The sequence below is a fragment of the Sphaeramia orbicularis genome, chromosome 9, assembly GCF_902148855.1.
Source record: "Sphaeramia orbicularis chromosome 9, fSphaOr1.1, whole genome shotgun sequence".
Lineage (NCBI taxonomy): Eukaryota > Metazoa > Chordata > Actinopteri > Kurtiformes > Apogonidae > Sphaeramia > Sphaeramia orbicularis.
This window is the reverse complement of record NC_043965.1, coordinates 54,014,025-54,031,851: the sequence shown is the minus strand read 5'-3', so window position 1 is coordinate 54,031,851 and position 17,827 is coordinate 54,014,025. Positions and strand designations below refer to the sequence as shown.

Sequence of the window (17,827 nt, the reverse complement as noted above, 5' to 3'; positions counted from 1 at the left end):
AGAACAGTAGGCACACATATCATCTGCCTCTTTTCAGTCTCAGCTTCGCTTGGTTGATCCAGACAAGGATCTAGACAGGACACTTGACTGTGGCCTTTTACTGTCAGGATGACTGAACGAGTGGATGTGTGACGTCAGAGGAACCTCCCTCTGACTCACTCTTCCCTACATGGGAAAAGCATTAACAAGCTCAATGGCTGATGTAAACCTGGAGTAAGGACTGTTCAGCCTAAAGGAGAAGGAAATACTCAACTTGTTCCCTCCTCCTCCTCCTCCCCCCTCCTCTCTTCGGCATATGTTTTTTAATTACATTCCCCGTGGCTTTTTGCTCAGCATGCTCTTCATCTACAGCCTCGCTCCTTCATATACCCACACACATTTTTGTCTCACAGCAACACACATAATATGGTACTTTTAAAAGTTAAAGTCCCCACCATCAGCTTCTCTACTTGTTCTGGAAAAAAATTCCATATAGCAGTAAAGAGAAGGAAAACCTATAATAAAACAGAGTAAAAATTCCTTGGACCTTACTTTATGAATTTGTACCACTGGATGCAGATTACCTCATAGGGCATGTGCTGGTAAAAACGCAGTCATTCACCATTTACAGGAAAGATGTTGAAACTCTGAGTTTCCTGTAGAAAGGTAGTGTTTGATTTAAACAGCTTGAGGGGTTTATTTTTTAGGCTAATGAAGATACTGGGAGTTTCATATATCTTATTTGCCTTGTCAGGTGGTAACGGCTTTCTGTCTTTTATCACAGACAGATATGATGGATAGATAGCAGGAAGTGGAAGAGAAAATGTCGTTCTTTGGCCTGGACTGTGTCAGGAAGAAAGAGAGAGGTAAGCCTTAACCAACTGGATGCTCAAAACATCACACACAAAGACTGGAGAAAAGAAGGGTTTGGCATTCTGCCTGCTCCCATCTTGGTTCTGTGAAAAACAATGAATGAGGAGAGGAACCCAACTGTAACTTTCTGACATGGTAACACAGAAAACATTTGTGCAACATTCATTGAAACATTTATTAGCAGATGTCAACCACAACTGCAGTAGTATAGCTGTCCGTAAATTATTATATGTTTTGTTGAACAAGCAAAAGCTCTAAAAGTCCAACTTATAAACTCGCTCAAATAATTCTACTGCAAATGTTTAGAAAAACCAGACCAAACTACTAACTCACACTGTTCATCCTCAGGTGACTTCATCTACTTGCTAAATGTTAACACATGTAGTTTTAGAAGCAGTTGTGTTGTGTTGTGTTGTGTTGTGACAGTAATGCCGATATCACACAACATACAGGTTCGCTGAACACACTGCATGCCTGCTTGATAAGCAGACTAGCTAGTTGACAAACCATGTAACTTTAATATCAAATGAATGCTAAAATTATCTGTTGGTGTTAAGTTATACTATCTGACACAGTATTATTATTAACAGGTAAATTTCATTTTGCACAAGAATGTTTTTTTTTTTTATTTTCATCTTTTTCTATTCATTAAACAGTGTGTCAAAAAGTAATATCCAATTTTGAAGTCCTTAAGCTTTCCAAGGTAATGCTTTTGCTACTGTGCTGTGAAAACAGACCACATTGCTAACACTGTTATATGAAACACCAGCAGGTAATTTCAGCTACTTACTAAGTATACAGTTATTTTGTGTTGTGTTTGTGTTGTATTGTATGTATTGTTGACTTCACATTATGTAAACCTAGACACTGTGAAGCTAGCTAGCTAGTTGACAGACCATATAATATCAAACAAAACCAGTAATTTCAGCTATATGCTAAATATTATTATATGCAGTTGTGTTAGTATTATGTTGTAACTAATCAAATCAAATTTATTTATATCGTGTCAAGTCATCTCATTACACTTTCCATTGAGAGCTGGTCAAGACCAGACTCGTAATAACACTAATGTCAACTTCACATAAAGCATAGCTAACACTTTTAAGTGTGCAATATTGTGTATAATATTTACCTGGCATAATAAGCAAGGTACTTGACAGACCATGTAACACCAAATGCCATTAGCTTTTGGTGCTAAGTTAAGTTTTCACACCTAGTATTACAATTAGGAGCAGGTAAAGTGTAAGTTTTTAACCAGTTAAGTATAGTAGACTTGTCAAGAAAAAAATAATTACACAAACACAAGCTCCTAAAATCTGACTCTGTATCTAAGCTGGCTGACACCCATAATTGTACATAAAACTTAAACCTTAATACAACAGAAATAGGTGAATAATAATAATAATAATAATAATAATAATAATAATAATAATAACTAGAAGCAGACCTCCGCCAAGGCTGATCAGGGCCCCCCCCCGTGGGCCCCCCCACGCCAAGGAGGTTATGTTTTTGCCAGGGTCTGTCTGTTTGTTTGTCTGTCCGTTAGTGTGCAACATAACTCAAAAAGTTATGGACAGATTTTGATGCAATTTTCAGGGTTTGCTGGAAATGGGCCCCCCCACCCCCAATCACCACCAAAATTTAATCATTTCTTCCTTATCCCATTTCCAACAAACCCTGAAAATTTCATCAAAATCTGTCCATAACTTTTTGAGTTATGTTGCACACTAACGGACAGACAAACAGACAGACAGACAGACAAACAAACAAACAAACCCTGGCAAAAACATAACCTCCTTGGCAGAGGTAATAATAATAATAATAATAATAATAATAATAATAATAATAGTGATAGCTGAGCCTCTCAACATGAGGTCTAATGAGTTTGAAATACTTTTAGAGCAGCTGGAGATTGGTGCTTGATCAGACATCATTCTTACTTGATGTGAAAAATATGAAGGTTGTTTTTTATATTTTATTAAAGGTGGGGTATGAGATCTTAGAAAAACGGTTCGAGCAAGCTACATTTTGAAAATACTCAATTCAAAAGTCCAAACCCCTTTCTTCAGATGTCCCTCCGAAGCCACGCCTCCAGTGTACTGGCACGCCCAGTGCTTGTTCCCGAGGGTTCACAAGCGCTGCACAGTAACAATTTGCTGGCTGAGGCGCTGCCCCGGCCCCGGCCCCGGCCCCGGCCCCGGCCCCGGCCCCGGCCCCGGCCCCGGCCCCGGCTCCATCTCCAGCTCAGGCTCCATCCCCGGCTCTGGTCCCGTACAGCCCCGCCTCAGCCTCCGACGCTGACTACGGCCCTGGCTGAGGCTCCGGCTCGCGTATCCATGCATACCTCCTTCAGTCTCCCCCAACGCCCCCGCTCTTACAGAACAGCCCCAGTTCATACCTATCTGACTAACGTTAGATTTCCTAGTGATTGATGTTAGTGACTAAACAGTTTGTCGGTGAACTTTCCATCCTAATATAACTAATACAACTAATATAAGTAATATAACCAGGTTCTGGCTTCGCTTCCTGTACAAGCACTTCCAGCCTCTGGGAACGTGTGATTCATGCTCAAAGAGGGGTATGCACAGAGGGGGGAAGGGGGGAGGGGCGAATGGCAGTTGAGTTTGATAGACATCATTTTCATCATTTCGCGCAGGCGCTCAAAATGATTGGATGGTGTTTTTTCAGTCCTGTCCATTCCACAGGTGACTAATTTTTTTAATTTTTGTGTTAGAGCATTTAATTAATTAGTTGTAATTGGGGTGTGAAGGGGATTTTAAGGAATATAGTAAAAAAGGCTCCAGCAAAACATCTCAGACCCCACCTTTAATGCAAACGTTTCACATGTCACATGTAACATTGTTGATCATGTTAAGTCTAAAGCAAACCACTATTCAAATCAAACTGAACTTAATCATAAATCATAAATTATGTATGAAGGAACTGTTAGGTTTATTAATGTTTGTGACTTGGTTAAAGATTTTTGAATAAGTTTAAATTACTAATATTAATGTTATTTGGCTAATTCTTTTTTCTTTTCATTATTAGAGCTGGAGAGAAAACTGCGTGCCAATGACAGAGAGTATAACCTCTCCTTTAAATACGCAGTAAGTATGAATAAGTGAATACACAGTATGTGTGTATCAGCTGATGGTGTGTGTTCACTGACACAGATGTCCTTCCCACTAATGTAAACCCCTATTGTGCTCTAAAAATTGTCTTTTATAAATAGATAAGGCGGTAGCCAGTGGATGTACTCATTTTGTGACAACAGTTTGCTACGCAGACATTCAGCCTGTACAGACTTCAACAGTAGAAAGAGTTCCTTTGGGTGTGTCCTGCTGAGTGTCTGTCTGTTATCAGAAGATTTAATGTGAACCAAGAGTTATGGCTACTGAACAGTCAACCCACTGTCCCCAGGCTGTCCTCTGTACTGCTGCCCAGATCTTACATTTATCAGTCATGTGGACTTATAGGAAGGAAACAATAAAATATTTGATCCATGGAAAAAAGAAAACTACTATTAAAACAGATCTGAGCTACAAAGATAAAGTTAAGAGATAAAGTTTTGAAATATACAATCATACAATGAGCATAGACATACAGCTCTGGAAAAAATGAAGAGACCACTGCAGTGTCCTCTGAAATCAGCATGTCTACATGTATGACAGCCATTCCATTCCTGTGTCTGTTGAATTCCAACACAACCACACCTTATTCTACTGAATAAACACCTGATCCATGTCTTATTTAAGAAGGAGAGGTGTAAACACCACTACTGGGGACATCACTATCTTCTTACAATTGGCAAAAACAGTACTATTAGTACCACAAAAGTAATTGGAATCCAAAAGTAACGACTGAAAACTACTGGACTTCTGCTCTGCCAGCGTTACCAAACTCTGAGGACTGGTTCTTCTATCAGGACAATGCTCCTGGCCTCAGCTAGGTCCATAAAAGTGTGGATGACAGACCACCAGATGAAGACCCTGTGATGGCCAGCCCAATCTCCAGACCCGAACCCACTGTGAAAACTTCTGGAGGAACATGGATGGTCCAAGCCATGGAACATGTCTGAGCTTCTTGAATTTCTCTGCCAGGAGCTGCATAAAGTCATCTAACAGCAACGGTGGAGAGCCAAGACATGTGAAAGCTGTCACTGAAAACCAGGCTTATTCCACCAAATATGGATGTCTGAACTTTTCCCAAGTTACAACATTAGTATTGCGGTGTTAAGAAATGAATATAAACTGGTTTTCTTTGCATTATTTGAGGTCCGAAAACACTGCATTTTTTTTTTTTTTTTGTTATTTTAAACCAGGGGTGTCCAAAGCTGATCCTTGAGGGCCAGTATCCTGCATGTTTTAAATATTTCCGTCTTCCAGCACACCTGGTTCAATTAATGACCAGCTCATCATCAAGCTCTGCAGAAGCCTGATAACGATGTAATGGCGTCCAGGTGGGATGGAAGAGAGAAATATCTAAAACATGTAGCCCTCCAGGACTGGAGTTGGACACCCCTGTTTTAAACTATGTGTCCTTTGGGCATACTTTGGGCCTTACACTCTGTAAACTTTAATTGTTCAAATATCAGATGAAAATTTACAGATTACTGGATTTGTAGAGGGGATACAGACTCTGGTGTTTAAAATTGTAATTAGAAAATTTTAGCTTGTCTTTCTTAAAAAAAAAAAATACTTGAACCATTGAATCAATTAATTGAATGGTTGACAAGTAATAGAGTAGTCCAGGGATTCTCAACCTTTTTTGATCCACTCCCCACTAACAGCATCATGAGTCTACTGCCCCCCCCATACCCAAAAAAGTTTGTGGGATGGGGGGTGAGGGGGAGCTCTCCCCTCACCTTATCATTGACTACCTGCTGTCCCCTTAAAACCAATTTGCAAACTTTTTTTCCCATCCACAATATGTAAAGAAAAATAAATGTCGAACACAAAATTGCAGCATTTGAGTGATAGAAATGACTAAAATTGAATTAAAATATTCTAACCATGAATATCTCATCATCCTAGAAGTACAGGGTGACATCCTGAGAGATTTGTTGCCTTTCCTAAACTGTCACAATGGGGAAAATGAGAGGACTCAAATGCGCAGTGCTGAAGGGAAAAAAAAAAAAAAAGTTTATTAAACATAAAAGAAAACTAAACAACGGAAAAACACAAACCTAACACAAAACCTGGGTCAGAGTCCATAGAGAAGATGAACAAATGTCCAGGTTATGGAGAGGAATGGACCAGCGCTGCATGGCTTCAAACCTAATCCTTAAATAGGCTGGAGGTAATTGGCTGCAGCCACGCAGCGCCAGCAGGTGAGTCAGATACTGATTAACTGAAGAGATGAGGAGAGGGAGGAGCCGAGGGCCACACAGGTACAGATCATGACATAAACTTTCGGTCAGGAACCAAATGGTGTCATGGAGGCTGTTTTTACTGGCTCACCAACTGTCACAATATGGATAAGAATAATATGATATGTAAATAAAATTCCTTAAATTAAGATTTTGTGTCTCAAGTTGAAAAACTTTGGGGATTGTTGGTTCAATGGACTCATAAGAGGCCACACTAATGCTGATCACATGCATTGGGAATGTGAGTGGGAACATGGTTCGACAGTCACTCTTTTTACATCCCCTTAACCATAGACAGAGGCATAATATTTTTGGGATGTCATTCTATCCTCTGTCTATACATGGTCACTGATCCAGTCGTCACAAAAATGATATCCCAGTAACAGCTCGTCAGAATATGTTCACATTGATTATTACTGGTTGGGGCAAAAGCTCACAATCAGCTCAAATGATGAAGTGATGACATTTTATATGTAAAAGGTCAAAGTTCAGCTTCATTGTGACATTATAATATTCTGTAACAACACTGTTCTGCCCATGAGTCAACACAAAAATAGTCTGTCATTGCAGGCAGCATGTTACTGACCTGAAACAGACATGTGACTTTCACATACACTTAACACCTTATATCATGTTCTTTCAAAGTTTGTATTATTCCATTTATGTTATAAGTCTGTACAGACCTGGATATGCACTTGACCATGAGGCAGCACATTACTGAAAACTATAAATGATAATATAGATGTCTTACAACAACGGCAGCAGCTGAGTGTCTATTCTCCTTTTCTGTCCACAGTTCTACACGTTTACAGACCAGTGTCTCAGTATTCTGGCTTTAGCGTCATTTTACTTACTTGCTTCACTCATCCTCTTTCATTCACTTGTTCACTGTGCTTTCATTCCTTCTCCAGACAAATGCCATCAAGACCTCAAAGTACAACTTTTTCACCTTTCTACCCCTCAACCTTTTTGAGCAGTTCCAGAGGATCGCCAATGCCTACTTCCTGTTTCTGCTGGTGCTCCAGGTGAATGAAACAAATACTCATAGACATACAGTTTGGTCTCATGCAACTGACAAGCAAATTCTATGCAAAATTTACAATTTGTCCATCCATCCACCCACCCATCCATCCATCCATCCGTCCGTCACAGTCACTGGTGGTGCCCATTAAAAAAAGAGTCACTACCTCCACATGAACAACATAACAAACAGTGAGAAAAGAACTAAAACAACTACTCCCACCAAAAAAACAGTTAAGTGGTGAGTTAACTAAACAGGATATGGACAAGTCAAGTGCTCTGAGCCAGTACACTACACTTGCATCCACAGCTGCCCTGAGGCAGACTGACAGAAATGTCAAAGCCAATCTGCACCAAACGGCCCCTCCGACCACCACCAAACACTCATACACATTCATACACACTCATACACATTCATACACATTCATACACCAGTGTTTTGTGCAGAACTGCACAGCATTATGACCATTTCCACATCCCGCAAATCGAGACGATGTCCCGCATTTGATTGGCTCTGGCTCTCCAAAGTGCAGGGCAGTCGCCTGTCTCCAACCACGACTTTCACTTTATCGCTGAGAGAGCACTATCACCATTGGCAGTGTCCACTGTCAATCAGCCAACATGGACGTGGGGTCAGGAGTGCATCAGCCTGTCACCAGTGTCCTCACTGACACAAAAAAAACAAAGGCAAAAGCCTCAGACAATAATGCACAGTAACGCATGCAAATACTGGTGGAAAACATGGAAATTTCGCGCAAAAAAAGAAGATGCAGCTACAGAAAAGAATGGGAAAATGTTAACACATGAGTGAAAGCGGTGGGGGATGACTCACAGAGGGTATTCTGTGAACTATGTCCAACTCATCTCTCCACCGCACATGGAGGCGAGTACGATGTGATGCGACGCACTTTATGCATATGATGTTTGGTTAGATTTGATCCTATTCCCTTTTGCCTATTTTTAGGAACCGAGCAGAAAGGCGAGGCCCTCTCACTCAGTGAGTGAGAGGGCCTCGCCTTGAAGCAAGGCCCTATTGTATTTTGTTCATTTTTAATTATTCAGACCCCCTTTTCAACTGGATTTTGACCCCCTAAACATGCTTAAAAACTCACCAAATTTGGCACACATGTCAGGCCTGGCGAAAAATTTGATAAATTGCAAAAATTAACCCCATAAGTGCCCTCTAGTGCCACCTATGTGGAAAAAAAACATATCAGCCCTAGTGGCCAGTACAAATGTCGTAGAGACATGAAACCAACGACAAAATGTTTGTTGGATGAAGCACTACAAATGATACACTGACACCCATTACCTAACTCGCAATAGTTCGCAATATGCCTTTCAAAATAAAATTTCTAAAACTAACTCGTCTGACACCATTTGTCGTATTGACTTCTAAATAGCACCAAAAGATAGAGTAAACCCTTCTCAAAAAAGTGATCTCACAACTTTTTCAGAACTGCCTTAGTTTTTTTCAGAAGACTGGAAAGTTGTGATGTGTGGAACTCATTTTTCACTTTGGACTTTTTCCCACATGTTATATATCTATACGTTCACAGGACTCACCACAACTCTCACATGCAAAAATTTTTGAGTTAGGATGTACGGTTATAGATTTATTGAAATTTGTTTATTTTTTTTTATACTTTTTCCACTTTAAACTGCCATTTGACCCCCTTAACATGCTCAAAAACTCACCAAATTTGGCAGACATGTCATGGCTGGTAAAATGTTTAATGCAATATCAAAATTAACCCCTTGGATGCCAAAATGGACTCTGTAGCGCTACCTACATACTGAAAAACACACAAAAACTGCCCTAGTGGCCAGTAGGAATGTCACAGACACATGAAACAAATGCCAAAATGTGGGTCTGATTGAGCCCGACAAATCCTACACTGACACCCATGAGCTAACTCCAACAGGAAGTTGGGAATCTGTCTTTCAAAGTGACTCCACGTTCCTACAATTACTGCTTATTCATTTTGTACTTTTTTCACACGTTATACATCATTACATTCACACAAGTCTGCAGAATCAACAAGTGAAAGAATTTTTGAGATAGGACCTACGGTTATGGAGTAATCACAATTTGTTTAAAGACTACTTTTACTTTCGATTTTAACTTTAACAAACTCACCTTTCTGTTATAAGGCCTGATAATCAAACAGTCACTGTCTGACTGGGTAGTGTAACAGATAGTGAATGGGACTGTCACACAGAGGATGGGGGTTTGAGTCCCAGGTGGAGCTGACTTTTTGTCCCCTTTATATTCATAAACAGAGGTTTGCTGCATTTCATTGTGGGTATGTGACAATTTGCACACAGAGGAAAGAGTACACACAGTTCGTTTTTCTTCCAAAATAAAGGCCTTATTAAAAATGATAAATAATGAGTATTAAATAAGTTCTTTTAATTTTTCTGACCAAACGCTCGACTGTTTGTACAATTTTTCTTCATTTTCTTCATTACTCTTTCTCACAGACACACACATGCACACACAATATGGGTTTTCAAAAATAATAGCCTTAAATGTGGTAAATCATTACTTTTATACTCAATTATTCATACAATTTCACTTCATTATTCAAACAGATTCTGTCTCTCTCTCTCTCTCTCTCTCACACACACACACACACACACACACACACAAATGCACATACGCACAGTAGGGTTTCCAAAATAAAAGCCTCATTAAAAGGTGATGGTGGTTTCAGCAAAGGATCGCTGGTGTTCTGTAGGGACCGTCCATGTCTGACCGTCTGTAAGGACCATCCGTGTCAGAGGACGGACACAAAAGGGTGGGAGCTGGTATCAGGACGGAGTGGTGTGAATGGAGCTGAGGTGTCGATGGTCATGGGAGGCGGTTCATACGGGAGGCGGAACGCGTGGTGTGAGGTCCCGCCCAATGCTGCTTGCAGCTTTAATTAAATTCGGAGTTTGAACTGAGAGACTTTAGGTGACAAAATATGCTTTTGTTAAGTATGTGGATATCTATTTTTTTGAAAAATTCCACAGGATATTTACCTTATCTTATTCTATTTTTATTACTGTGTTAGAATGCTAAGTGTTTGACTGTTCTGTGTTTGGATGCACAAAGGTTTTGGGTCCAAGTAGTTTTAGGTTGACTGGAAGTGGAACAGCTGTTCTAATGTTGTCAGTTATGCCTTTTTGGTTTATTGCACATAGATTAGTTTACCTCTGAGGGTTGAGAACATGCACTCACATAAAAAAAAAGTTGATTCTCTTAAAGTATTCACTTACAATATTTGAAACTTGAGGTTTTTTTCTTCAGGTTTTACAAGTAGATTTTTTGTTTTGTTTTTACAAGCAAAAAAAGTTGTTGAAACCTGTGCAAAAAAGCAAAAAATAAATGCCCAGTGCAAAAATATGCATACTGTGTGCAGCCAAATCAAATTGTTGTTATTTGTATTTTCAGTTGGACATTGTTCAAAAATCTAGACTTTGTTTCTGCATTACACTTACATGTCCCACATTGTCCCACACAAACACACTCCTTGTCCCACATGTGGCTCGTAGGCTCCTGGTCACCCAAAGTGTGAGTAGCACTAGAGGGTGAGGTGGGTGAGATGTCTTGCCCAAGGACACAATAGCACATGACAGAGCAGGACTTGAACAGCCAACCCTGTGGTTACTGGACGACCTGCTCTACCTCCTCTGTGCATCAGGAGGTTATCATGTAAATGTAGCCTCTGAACATCAAAATGAGACAGACCTGAAAGGCTGAGAAACTGCATTTAATTAGACATATTTAAATGTACTGATATGGTTAGTGGTTCAAAAGTTATTAAAAAATTTAGATCAGTAGATGCTTTTGGTCGCTGGCGGCAACATTATTTACTTTGATCAATGACATCCAATGGCATTCAGGGGCACACATTCTGTAACCTGTACTGAAATACAAGGAACCAGATCTCCAGTGAAGAGGATGTACTGTGTCACTGGGAAACTATCTGTACCCAACAGCACAGAGATCATCTTCGAATCAAGTTGAAGGTGCAGTTAATGCTTTACATAAAAGGTGAAGGCTTGAATCAAGTTGTTTCATTTTTGTAGGAAGTCCAATGTCCATTCAAAAAGAATCACTACCCCCCACGTGAACAACGTGACAAACAGTGAGAAAAGAACTTAGAAAAAAACTGTTCCCACCCAAAAAAACAGTGAAGCAGTGTGTTAACCAAACAGGATATGGACGAGTCAAGTGCGATGAGATTAAGCAAGTGTAATATCCTCACAGGAAATTGCCTCATCGTGTGCAAAAGCAGTTGTGTTGCACCACAAATGTTACTGTTTGGAGTACTGAAACCCAAGTGTATCATCCATGTGAGGCTGAATGCAGTATAAACATAATGACTTAAACATGATGCACTTTTAAAAGTTTGGCTATCTGTATTTGCCATAATGCAAATATTCCTCTGACAGTAAACACACATAGAAAATATAGCCACACTCTCTTCTTTACAGAGCACTTCATAATGGATTTAATCTGTTGTATTTAGTTCAGTGCATCATATTTCCTGTTCTATTTCTGTAGCTGTTTGTCTTCATTTTCCATCTTGAGTCTCTTCTTTTATGGCTCACCCACTCACTTTTGTACTTCCGCTGTCTCTGTTTTCAGCTTTCACCTGCTCAACAAACAAATAAGTCAAATTTCTGTGTGTGTGTGTGTGTGTGTGTGTGTGTGTGTGTGTGTGTGTGTGTGTTATTCAGGTGATTCCAGCTATTTCATCTCTGTCCTGGTTCACCACAGTCGTGCCTCTGGTCCTTGTCCTGACAGTCACAGCTGCAAAGGACGCCACAGATGATATTGTAAGTGCCATTTGCAATCTATGTATGATTTTTTTTCCAAGGGTTTCTGCAGTTCCTTAGAAAGTCTTCAAGTCTTAAATCTAATCATCTGAATTTGAGACCTTAAAATGTCTTCAGTTTTGTTGATTGAAAGGAATGAGGTATCAAACACTGCCTGCATTTAGCATTTGGTTGAAACATATTGAAAAGAAACCACACAAAGGAACTTTGAGTATAAAGTATTTGGGTGTAAGGTCCACATGGGGGGATATGGTAAAAACCCAATACAGTCTAGTTCCAGCACAATGAGATCCTTGAAAATCTGCTTTTATATATTACAGTTACCAAATACAAAACAAAAAGTACTATATCTAATATACATCTAGAGCAAAATTCAAAGTAGGCATAGGTATGTAAGTTGGGACAGGTCTATTATCATTGTTTTAATCCTTTTTTTAGAACAAACAGAAAAGGTGAGAACACTTAAGAATATTTGTTTGATTGTTTTGAGTAGAGTCTGTTTAGGTTCTCTTTTTTTTTTTTTGCATGTCTCAGAAATGAAGAAGAACCAAAATGTCCAATGGATACTGTGTTATTGATATGTTTCTATATTTCAAAATATGAATGTGAATTATATAATATTGCTTTCAGGGGATTCTGTTTTGTTTGTCTCAATATTGATTCAATAAGGAGCTGAAGTCATAACAATGATAATGTTTGTATAATGTATAATGGAGAGATTCGTACTCAGAAATATACTTTCTGCTAAACGTCATTAACATTAGATCCGCAGTGAACACTGAGCTGAGTTCATAGGGAAGACAATAAATGGACCAGGTGAACATGTTTCAGATGAGCACTGGGGTGGAGTTTCGGATCTCAGCCTTGCACCATTAATCACTTTCTTGTAGAGTCACTGTTTGTTCCCAGATATCACTGATACAGCATCAGCCTTTTCTGTATTATTATGGAAAACAGTCGTATTGACAGGGAACACACTACACCCAAATTTTTTTTCAGTTCAGTTCAGTTGTCAATAATCATGATAATACATATCAAATCACTATTTCCTCTGAAGTTTAACAGGTGAGTGTGTGAAACCAGATGGTGAAATTTGGTTTTAAAATGATTATTTACAGTGGTGTGAAAAAGTGTTGGCCCCCTTCCTGATGTCTTATGTTTTTGCATGTTTGTCACGCTTAAATGTTTCAGATCATCAAACAAATTTAAATATTAGACTAAGACAAGAACAGCACGCGGAGAGCACAGACCTCCGCCAAGACAGATCTGCCCCCCCCATCACCAAAATTTAATAATTTCTTCCTTGTGCCAGTATCAACATTTCCTGAAAATTTCCTGAAAATCTGTCCATAACTTTTTGAGTTATCTTGCTAACAAACAAACACGCACACAAACAGGCAAACACACAAAGCAAAGTGATCACAATACCTCCTGGCAGAGGTAATAACACAAGTAAACACAAAATGTGAATCAAAGAAATTTAGGAACAAATGAGAATTTTTTTCCCTTAAAAAAATTTCTTCAATTTAAAAACTGCCTTTTGCGTTTACTAGTGTTATCTTTGTCTAATATTTAAATTTGTTTGATGATCTGAAACATTTAAGTGTGACAAACATGCAAAAAAATAAGAAATCAGGAAGGGGGAAAACACTTTTTCACACCTCTGTGTGGACTGAATATCTTAGAAATCTAGAGATGGAGCATTTAAAAAAAATTACAAAGATCCAGTTGATTATTGAAATTTCAACCTTGAGTAAAATTGTTTTTTTTTTTTTTTTTTTTTAAAGAACTCTAAAGCAGTTTGTGAGCATTTTAAATGCGTAGAGTGAAATTTATCACTCTAAAGAATTATATCATGACTTTTGTCATTATAGGTTTTTAGCCCAGCCTCCAGTTAGAAATGAAACCCCTTAACTCAACATGTTCTCATGCTTTTGTCCATATTTTATTTTTTAGTTTCACCCTTAAAATAAGCAAAATATTCTTGCTCTTTTCCAGGCGTTGGTGTTTGTAACTGGTTAAATTTCAGTGTCATTACAGCATTAAATGGAACATCTAATAAAGACACATATCTTACAGTGGGATTTTGCACATGCTTCACAAAATTATTTTAATTTTAAGAAAAATAATAAGACTTTCCTGAAGCGAAATTCTTTCACTCCCTTAAATTCTTTTGTGCAGTGTTGTGTATTGGTCATATGAGGATGGTTTATCAGTCAAAGGCACTAGTTCGTTGGTGTGACATACATGACCTATCCACAGGTTCACCCACTCAACAGTGTGGTGATGTAGAAGGTCATGTAAGAGTGCAGACTTATGAACACATTTTAAAAATCCCCCTCCCTACCTTTGACGTATACCGTGATTTCATCATGTTTTGGGGTTTTTTTTGGGAGGGGGTGGTTGTGTGAGTGTGTACTGTACATAAACACACAGTTTCCTTTTTTGTCATTGCTTTACACGAACATAAACAGAACAAAATGTATTCCTAAAACAATTAAAGGAAAATGACTTTTCACTGGGCTGTCAAGGTTAGCTAAACAAGTCTGTGTGTATATATGTGTGGCACCCAGTACCTAATGCCAAACCAGCAGAGGAAATGAATGATGTCATTGCTTAAACATTAACTCAAGAAGGCAAACAAGGCTCTTTTTGTTTAGTGGCAGCAGTGATCCTAAAAGATTCTCAGTGCTGCTCCTTCTCTCCATCTGGTCTGAAGCCACTAACTTCAGGCTGTATTTGGTCTGAACAGGTGTGGCCACGTTCACCATGTATGGACATGAGCGAGGAAGATGACCTTGTTAAAGAAAATGCTGAAATAACTGGCTTTGATGTTGAAAAAGAAGGTCCCGTTACAGGGAAATTTGACAAACCATGAGTATCTGAGCTGCAGTTTGAGTGAGATTTAGTGGTTTTACTGAAGCAAAAGATGTGAATATTTCTTCCACCATTGAGTGGGACAGTTAACGCCCCATTACCACAGGAAAACCTCCTGTCTGTACATACAGTTGACCCTGAGGCAAAAACACAACAACTTAACTCGACAAAGTTGGAGGGAGGTTCCTCTTTCTTTATGATTTCATCAAAACTTTCATAGGAATTATTAGTCAATCACTGCCTTGTGACTTTATCGTGTACTGTTTGTGTGTGTCTTTCCAGAATCGCCACAGGAGTGACAATCATGTCAACAACCGCAAAGTTGAAGTCCTTATCGATAGAAAGTGAGTATACTCCTGTGCGCATTTACTGAAAAACAAGGGGGGTAGACCGTTTCATATTTATTTCTTTTAAAGCTAGAATAACGATGTGCATATTACACATTTTGCCGTCTTGTGAACTTAAATCATGTCAAATCTTTCCAACAAATGCAGAGAAATACATAATTTCATTCAATGTAACAGAGACCTCCTGCAGAAGAGATGCCATACTGAGTGTTCCTCAGTCAGTGTTTCATACAGGTGTTTCTCAGTGAATACTTTCAGTTTGGAGGGTTTAAAATAGCTCATATGTCCATCAGATCCCAAATCCAAATGAAACATACCTCACATGTTTGAAATAGCAGATTCCAGGTCAACAGGACACAAAAGCAGCGCTACCGTCCTGCAGCTGCTTCCTCTGGCTCTATTAGAAAGAACCTGGGCTATTTTAACTGTCACAGAAAAAAAACTGATATTCAGTGAAACACACAGGAAAGGTTTGTCCAAAAACAAGTCACTGAGTTTGAAGTGTTATTTTAGACATTAGAGGCCAACAGTGATTACTGTTGTAGGACTCAGGGCCAGTCGTAGTCATGACACTGGTCTTGAGGTTTCAGTCAAGTTTCACAAGCAGTTGCATTTGACTTGGTCTTGCCTCAGTCTTAGGCTCAGTTTACACGACAATGCTCTCGGTTGAAAACGACAAAATATTTTATCAGATGTGCCTTTTGTTTAGACGGCAACAGTGTTTTAGGGGTTGAAAATGCACAAAAGTGAAACCACTTTCCAGAGTGGAAATCTTAAAAACGCTCCACTCTCGCATCACTGTCTAAAGGTTTGAAAACGCTAAACTGCGTTTTCCTCGTTGCGTAGAATCTACACCACAGTCAGGCACCAGTACAGGAAAATATGTCGGATTATTTCCCTGCGACGGACCTTCAAGTTGCCCTAGCCACTCTAATTTACATCCAAGAGTCATTTCAGCAATTGTCACGAATCTGTATAGAGAGTAGGAGAGAGCAGAGAAGGCACATTAACTGCCTTCAGCAAATTATTGATGCACCAATACAGCGGAACCGGACAGCTGTGGATGAGTCAATGGTGGGACAATGGAGTAGTTGACGACCATATATGGCATGAGAATTTTCGTATGTCCAAACATCGTCCATCCATCCATCCATTATCCACCGCTTATCCGGGGCCAGGTCGCAGGGGCAACAGTCTAAGCAGGGATGCCCAGACTTCCCTCTCCCCAGACTCCTCCTCCAGGTCTTCTGGAGGGACCCCGAGGTGTTCCCAGGCCAGCCGAGAGACAGTCTCTCCAACGTGTCCTGGGTCTTCCCCGAGGTCTCCTCCCAGTGGGACATGCCCGGAACACCTCCCCAGGGAGGCGTCCAGGAGGCATCCGAAACAGATGCCCGAGCCACCTCAGCTGGCCCCTCTCGATGTGGAGGAGCAGCGGCTCTACTCCGAGCTCCTCTCTGGTGGCCGAGCTCCTCACCCTATCCCTAAAGGTGCGCTCAGCCACCCTGCGGAGGAAACTCATTTCGATCGCTTGTATCCGAGATCTTGTCCTTTCGGTCATGACCCAAAGCTCATGACCATACATCAATGAAAAGGAAATTTCACACACTTCAGCGTGTCCGTCTGCATGCAGATTTACCCCAAAAAATGCACATCTAAACGTGGAATTGAAAGTGAGAACACAACGCCACTTTGGCGTTTTCGTTCAGATCATTACTGTCTAAACATAGTCATAGTAGAGGACTGAAGATAATCAAACCAATCAAGAGTGGACTCATTGTCTGATTCATTTCTTAACATCATTATCATGACTTGATGTGAAGCTTCCTGCTTCACATGCAACTTTCCTCTTTTCTTATTCAACCTTTTTGGAGCGGAAATTGTGTCTGTGTGGAGGAGATATCAGTCACATCTTCTCTGGTAAATTTGTCAATGTAAACCATCACTATCCAAAAACAGTTAATTAAAAGAAGAAAAACAGCATTGTATAGTAGTAATCATTGCATTCTATGATGCAGTGATTACTGTGATGGTGGGGGTCTTACCATAACTAACTTATCGTCACTCAGGATTCATAAAGATGCTTATTGCTAACAATAGTAATGTGCCTCTGTACCAAACCTCTTCAGAAATCTCCTCATCCAAAAGGGTACAGGGAATATTATATGTGGGTTAAAACACAGTAATGTCCTGTCAGAGTGAACTTTAATTGATTCTGACATTTATTTCAATATGAAGTAGCTCCTTGTTTTGGATTATCCCTAATGGTCCAACTAAAGCAAAAATGAATTCAAAAGTAAAAATTTGGGTCATTTAGCAACACGAATCTTTCAAATTGTCTCTAAAATGTCATGTCAGAGAGATTTCGAATACTGTTTTGACCCTCGTACATATTACCCACCTGTGTATACTGTATGTTTCAGGGCACAACACTTCAGTTGTTTGTCAATTTCCCACCTAGCTACATGTGCAAGCCACCTAATTAGTTTGTATATAATGATGAATGTATAATAATTAGCAAAAGTCCTAGGCCAAC

The 17,827-nt window shown here is 39.6% G+C and overlaps 1 protein-coding gene across 1 annotated transcript in view; it reads left to right on the top strand.

Annotated features, from left to right (window-relative positions):
- Positions 1-705: 705 nt before the first annotated feature.
- The window catches only part of LOC115425615 (phospholipid-transporting ATPase ID-like), a 39,027-nt gene continuing 21,905 nt past the window's right edge, over positions 706-17,827 (top strand). The window contains exons 1-5 of the mRNA XM_030143258.1: positions 706-845; positions 3,901-3,959; positions 7,132-7,245; positions 11,972-12,070; positions 15,230-15,291. Of these exons, the coding sequence (XP_029999118.1) occupies positions 803-845; positions 3,901-3,959; positions 7,132-7,245; positions 11,972-12,070; positions 15,230-15,291 (377 nt within the window). The 5' untranslated portion in view covers positions 706-802. The remainder of the gene's footprint in view (positions 846-3,900; positions 3,960-7,131; positions 7,246-11,971; positions 12,071-15,229; positions 15,292-17,827) is intronic.